Source organism: Bactrocera latifrons, unplaced genomic scaffold (assembly GCF_001853355.1).
Source record: "Bactrocera latifrons isolate USDA-ARS-PBARC rearing strain unplaced genomic scaffold, ASM185335v1 scaffold_32, whole genome shotgun sequence".
In the NCBI taxonomy this organism is placed as follows: domain Eukaryota; kingdom Metazoa; phylum Arthropoda; class Insecta; order Diptera; family Tephritidae; genus Bactrocera; species Bactrocera latifrons.
Genome location: NW_017536852.1, coordinates 967,820 through 974,883, shown reverse-complemented (window position 1 = coordinate 974,883; position 7,064 = coordinate 967,820). Strand labels below are relative to the sequence as shown.

Below are 7,064 nucleotides of genomic sequence, written 5' to 3'. Positions count from 1 at the left end.
AAAAACAATACCAAAAGAGAATAAAACAAAAAATATATGTAGATACAAAATAAGACAAACAAATAAATTTAAAAAAGGAATAAAGAATACAATTTAAAATAGACAAAAAACATACAAAATAAGCATAATACAAAAAATACTTAACAAAGTAAACAAAAATACAAAACAACAAAATATGTACATAATACATAATACAAAACAAAAAATTAATTAATTAATTTCAAAAAAAATCAAAAATAAGAAAAAAGAAAAGTGCTAAAAAACATGCCTCGATTAAGTTATTAAGGTCGCCTAATGAATGAAGGCGCGAGCGAAAGGTTTAAAAAAAATACTCTTTACAATATAACTTGGCAGCACTGTTTGTCCTTTAGCGGGAATTATAAATATTTATGGTGCTCAATTGCCAAATTTATTTAATTTTTTTTTGTTTTTAGAAAAATATTCAAATACTTTCATTTCAATTGGCACTGCGGGAACTTCATGGAAACAAACACTATGCAAAACTTATTCTGAAATATATATCTAGTTTATTGCTCAATTGCATGCGCCATCAGTTATAAAAATTATCTAAAATAATATTTAGTATCATAATAATATGGCAGTGTGTTGAACAAACTGCCAATTTTATATAAGTTGCCTATGCATATTTGCAAGAAAACCGAGAAACCAAAATTTATTGGAAATTAGAATGTTAAATCTGAATGTAAGACATTCCACACTGGCAATGGCCACATACATTTACATCCAACAAATATACTTCAATACAACAAAAAATGCACAACTATTTTCTTCATTCCGCACACTACGGCTTGTCTTCAATTTGCTTTCGCCATTTAATCGTATTCATGACTCGATTCACGTTTCGTTATTAAATTCTCACGTTCTTCAGCTGAGCTTTTAAGTAGTGTGGAGCCAGCTGGTGGCAATACAGTACGGTTAAGCGCCTTCGTGCGATGTAAACCCTCTGTGAGACCAGATTCAGTAAGTACTTCCACTTCGTCATCATCCATATTACGCACCGAGAAGTATGGATGTGATGAAGTCGGACGAAATTTATAAGCCGTCAAGACGAAGAACACATAAGTTGCCATTTCGTGGAACATCTCATCCAGCCAAGCATACTGAAATGCCACGGTCATCTTCAGCAGATACACAATGATACGTGTGAAGTAAATGTAACAAACTATCATTATGTAGAATTGACGGAAAAGCTTGAGTTTGCGCAAATTTATAGCAGCTTTGCCGTCGGTGGCCGACGCCTCATGCAAATGGCGTATGGACCAGACAATCGGGAAGAGTATGGCACCGCAACAGAGCAAATCAACGAAAATAAAAATATTGCGCCAAGTGCGGAACTCAATATCGCTCTCTTCGGACTCGTCAATTATGATCTCAGCAACGTTGGCAAGTACCTAGCGTGATAAATATTATGCGTTAATGAGAATTGTTACTTATTATTGTTAGTAACAATTATTTTACCTGCAGCGGTATGACAATCATGAAGATTTTCTTATCCTTATCAGAAAGTATGGGTTTAATGAATGTCCAGCCGGTGCCCATAAGCACGATTGTGATGAATAATACGGAACCTTTCAATCTGTTATTTAAAAAAAATATAAATTTTTAAATAATTTTTGCACAAAAAAGTATTTTTTCAATGAAAGATTATTGAACCAATATTTTTAAAATGTGCCATATTTCATTTATATACTTACAAATGTGTTATGTAATACAATATCGCCCAAGCTTCAACGTGCTCACCGCGTATTTCGATAAAATGATAATTAATGGCGTGGAACATGAGAGACAGCGACTTAAGGAACACCAGCAAGGCCATTATGTAGTGTAGTTTGTGAACGTTGTGCCTAAAAGTGCAAATAGGATATATAAATTTCCCGAAAAGAAAGCATATTCTAATCTCTAAACGTGTACGCACTTGCTCTTCTTCAAAATGAAGATCCAGAAGAAGCCCGACAAGCAAAATAGTACGCTCATCATGGAATATAAAGCGGGGAGCGGCATTTCGCCAGCGGAAAGGAAATTATTTTCATTTTTCTCCTCAATGTCCACCTAAAAAAGCGTATGTTTTTACATTACTACCGCTACATAAATTCCTTAGAGCAACTTACATCGAAAGAAACCTCCTTCAATCCCCTGTAATTGGGGCAAGAGTGGAAATGCAGGTTGTAAAGACCCTCATCATGCAAGGCGGCCACAAGCATGGAGAACTATGATGTTTACTTATAAGTAATGCAATATGTACTAACATACAACACCGTTAACTTACCGACATATTGTAATAGACCTTTCCATCAATAACTCGCTTTGTCAATGGCATTGTATAGTTGCGGCAAATCTCAAACTGCGCATTATCTTCGAAATTAATTTGAGATGCCGTAATTGCAGGTGCGACTTTTTCCGGTTCGTGAGGGAAAGGATTTTCCTCTGCAATAGATTGAACTTCTTTATTAGCATCTGCTGCTATTGGCGCTTTGACAGCAACTGCGTGTACAGCTGACTCGGCAACTTTTGTCGGTAGTGGTGCATTAACAGCTGGCAATGGAGATGAGGGCTTCGAAATTATTTGTGGCACTTCAACCGAATCGTCGTCATCAAGCATTTCACGTTCCTCCAATGGTATATCGTTTTCATCACCAGGTGCAACGGCCGCGTCATCACTACGCCTACGGCGCTGTAGAAAGATTGTTGAATCGCTAAGCTTAGAGTAACGCTTTCCACGGTACATAGGCAGCTCATCATGGTTGCGTACAATGTGTTGATTCTTCCACTCGGGCGAACATTTTACTCTTATACTGAAATAGGTTAAAATGTAAATTTTTTTATTGGCAGTTGACATTTTTTTTTTTATTTTAAGGAGACCTACAGCTGATTTTTCAAGTCCAATAGAAATATTAAAATTGGACCACTGCGCTGCATTTCTGCGGGTTCCTCTAGTATGCATCTGTTTTGATGCGAGTCCAAGTATGGGTTTAATTGGTCTATTGTAGTTTTATCTAACGTTAGGCCAAACTAAACGAAATAATATAATTTATGTTATTTTATTATTTTAATTTATTATATTTTTTTATGTTAATATAACAAACAAATAAATGAATTCTCACCAAATCTTGTTCATTCTCATCTTCTATATGCATTTTACTCAACAGCACATCTAAATGTCCACCAATATAGAAACCGAATGTGCTCAAAGCTATATATGGCCGCACGTCATGCTGCAACGGAAACAAACCGTTAACTCAGTTACCATACAAACTTTTGTCGCATCATTTACTTACGCGAACTTCTAGGTGATGCTTTCTGGCTGCCACTAAAGCTATCAGCAGTGTTTGGAGAATTAGAAACTTGCATCTTGTCTGATAACCCATGTTTATTTTCGTTATTTATGGCTAAAACAAACGTCTGCGATAGCCGACGATATCAGTTCTGTATCGAAACGATCTATATTTTTTTCTGGTGGCACATAAACATTTAAATAGATCGTATATATAAACTTCGATTGAATTACACAACCATATACCTGTTATTTTAGTTTTCAACTGCCTTTTTAAGTTATTTATCAATATACAATTTTCACAATATCAGCAGCAAAATATCAGAAAATATGTACGTATAAAATTTACGATTCGTCAGGAGGAGGAACATCTGATTGTCAATGTTAAAATTACATTAACGCTAGGTGGCGCACAAAATTTACACATTGAGTCAGATGATTAATATAATATAAAAATATAAAATATTTTATTGCTACGATTTGTTAAAAAAAAAATTATATATTTTACGATGATTACGATTAGTCACTAAATTATGAAGCTAATATGTTTAATACAAAATATTTCGATTTTGAACAGTACCAAATATAACGCATATTTATGAAAATATATTATAAGTAGGAGTATCGGAATGAACTTATTTTATAGATTAAATTTATGTGTTTATATAAATACATTTAACTATTTAAATCAGTTATCAAATAAAGAAATGTTTATTTTTTGTTACGAATTTTCTTCAAACATTCCCGATTTATTGGTGTACGCCCTGTACTTGCAAGCGCATCCGGCAACTCGCAATGGTTTTGACAGCTGTCAAAAAGCAATGCTGACAACTTGAGCAATATGGACTTCCTCTTTTTCGATACGTTCGCGTTCGGGTGAATTTGTCAAAAAATTCAACAAAATAAATCTTAGGTAATCTTAGAGAAAATTCACATAAAGGTCTTTGGAAATTTCAACAAGTGCTGTGGAAAAGTGTTTTATTACAGAAAAGAAGTATATTTCGCGTCATTTCTGTCACATATTTATTATTTTTGTGTACATCTATGAAGTGAAATGAATTTGCTCACGTCTTGCCCGAATACCTATGCCATTGATATTTTGTTGCCAAAGCCATGCAGTATGTTTTTTGCAACATCAGCTGAAGCAAAAGTTCAGTGAAACGGCTTTTGGGATTTATATGGCCTAAATTTTCTTTACGTGGTTTTCTTAGCGCTACAACAAATATTGATTGCGGCGTTTCTATAATAAACTGTCAAATTTGCATATGAATGTTTGCGTGCACATTCGTTGCGTGGCTTACGATGAAATTCTACGTTTTTTTATAGTAAACTATTGCTGATTCTGCAGAACTCAATTGTAAATAATCCACAGCACATGAAAATTCCTCTGAAGCAACGATATTCTTAAGCGTATATTGGTTTTAACGTATCCTTTGTTTATTTTTCAGCCATGGTGCGAATGAACGTATTGGCCGATGCCTTGAAATGCATTAACAACGCTGAGAAGCGTGGCAAGCGTCAGGTTCTCCTGCGTCCCTGCTCCAAAGTTATTGTCAAATTCCTTACCGTAATGATGAAACATGGCTACATTGGTGAATTCGAAATTGTTGATGATCATCGTTCCGGCAAAATTGTAGTTAATCTGACTGGTCGCTTGAACAAATGCGGCGTCATCTCGCCCCGCTTCGATGTGCCCATCAACGACATTGAGAAGTGGACCAACAACTTGTTGCCCTCTCGTCAATTCGGTTATGTTGTGTTGACTACATCCGGCGGTATCATGGATCATGAAGAGGCCAGACGAAAACATTTGGGAGGTAAAATTCTTGGATTCTTCTTCTAAGCGGGACACAGGATCGTTACACTATTAAAAGTGTATTTAAGCTATTGCAGCTGGCAAAAGCAAAGTGTTTATATTATTTTTTACAAAACTAGAATGATAATAGTCACTGAAAAACTGCAGTAATTGTGCGTGAAGGAGAATAAAGAATTGAAAAATTTTATATATATGGGTTTCCTTACATTTTACCGGCTATTTTATGATAGTATTGTGCCAAATATCTTTATACAAATAACAATGGTGTATTGCGCGTATAGTGAGCCAATACACATATTTGTGCATTAGACAAAAATCAATAATGCTTGATACAATAGTGCTCAAGTGAATTGTTTTAACGCCTTAAAAATGTATTCCCCACTTATAATTTAATTTTTATAATCAGAAATCGGTTGCTGCGTTAAAAAACATTTGTGATGCCAACTTTCTTTAGTTAAAAGACCGGAGATGTGCGTTTATTATATACTCATCGTTTGTCAGATTTGCTTCGTGTATGGTTTACAATAAATAAAAAAACAATGATCCGGCGTCTTGCACCGAAGCAATTATACCCTTCACACGACAGTCGAGTTTAAGTAATCGGCACAAACCCGTACTTTATTCCGACCATTGCTTCAGGAATATTTTCTGCCGCTACAATAACAACAACAAACCAACCTTCATAAGTACACAAGGCTCGATGCAAGAACTTGATTTTGATATGTCAGTTTGTATGGTATAGATGGCAGTTTCTCCGATGATGTTTTTCCTAAGTGTTATAAAGTTCATGGCACAGCGGGTATATCGTTCAGGGTATAAAAATATAGATTTCCGTTCCGTTCATTTATTTTCACTCAAAAATATAATTTGCAGTTGCGCTCTTAGTTAATCAACTTATTTTTAAAACGCCTAAAAGTATGCAAAATTTATACTGGAAACCGTTCGGTTTAAAAACAGAATTTGCTATAAGCTTGCAAAGTGCTTTTAGAAAAGAGCGCAAAATAAAATATTTTCTCCAAGATATCAATACAGGAATGTGTGTATTAGAAAAAGTTGTATTTGCAGTACTGTTATATTAGTCATATCTTATCAACATTTTCATGAACGTTCTTGCATACTCGTATGTATATGGATGTCGGCGTGTTTGTAAGTAGAAACCAAAGCTTCATATACTTTTGCAATCAATTTTGTATTTCAATAATGCTAGGAAACACATTTTGTTTGCTATGAAGACCACTGCACATGTGCGCAAATATGTAAGTATGTGAGCTTATCAGCAAAACAAATAGTAAATACCACCATTTGCACTCGATACTAGAAATGATTCGACACTGCCGTACATTTGTATTGATGGCTTTTTGAGGAATATAATACAATTTCCAGACACTTTTGATTGTTCGTGTCTAAGAATGCTCTGCTATAAATCATGTACGTTTGTATATGTTTAGTGTAGTTATTAAATATAGAATTTTGTACCTGTGCATAATAAAGGCGGTAAAATTTCCATTTCCAATAATAGCTATCTTCCAACTATTTTGATAACAGTTAGCATTTTATATGAACCCTGCCGACCTTATATTAAAATGTTGTATTGTGCAAAACAACAAATAGTAAATTAATGCTACTAAGTTCTAATCTGAATATAATTTCACGTCACCAAAACATTATTGCGGCTCGAATGACCCCAAAGTGAATTAGTTGTTTGTGCCATTGATGCCTCAGATACATACACATGTACATATATACATACATACATATGTACGTCAGTAGTCAGGAATTACTTGGCCATTATAATTATTGGATTTCAATTAGTTACGTTTCGGCTTTACTTTTTTTACTATCTTTAATAGTTGCTCTTTTATCGCCGCTATTAACTATAAGCTGATCAATATTGATAACATCGTACGTGGGCTATTAAGCATATCTGTTGGAGTTTTTTCATTTGTATAAGCACAA

At 34.4% G+C, this 7,064-nt stretch overlaps 2 protein-coding genes across 3 annotated transcripts; one reads left to right on the top strand and one right to left on the bottom strand.

Moving 5' to 3' along the window:
• Positions 1-504: 504 nt before the first annotated feature.
• On the bottom strand, positions 505-3,659 carry LOC108970994 (protein GPR107). Of its 2 annotated transcripts, XM_018936755.1 has the most exons (10): positions 3,539-3,659; positions 3,297-3,471; positions 3,123-3,233; positions 2,885-3,030; positions 2,288-2,813; positions 2,130-2,228; positions 1,937-2,070; positions 1,716-1,865; positions 1,480-1,597; positions 505-1,412 (listed from the first exon to the last, which is right to left on the bottom strand). In XM_018936755.1, the coding sequence occupies exons 2-10, from the start codon at positions 3,384-3,386 to the stop codon at positions 834-836; spliced, it is 1,953 nt and encodes a 650-aa protein (XP_018792300.1). In that variant the 5' UTR covers positions 3,387-3,471; positions 3,539-3,659; the 3' UTR covers positions 505-833. The 2 variants fall into 2 exon arrangements, with proteins under 2 accessions (XP_018792300.1, XP_018792299.1); XM_018936754.1 differs by having other exon boundaries at positions 3,297-3,659.
• Positions 3,660-4,121: 462 nt separating this feature from the next.
• LOC108970997 (40S ribosomal protein S15Aa) lies at positions 4,122-5,295 on the top strand. Its single transcript, XM_018936761.1, has 2 exons — positions 4,122-4,205; positions 4,741-5,295. Exon 2 carries the CDS (start codon positions 4,743-4,745, stop codon positions 5,133-5,135), a length of 393 nt encoding a protein of 130 aa, XP_018792306.1. The 5' UTR covers positions 4,122-4,205; positions 4,741-4,742; the 3' UTR covers positions 5,136-5,295.
• The last annotated feature ends 1,769 nt before the right edge of the window (positions 5,296-7,064 follow it).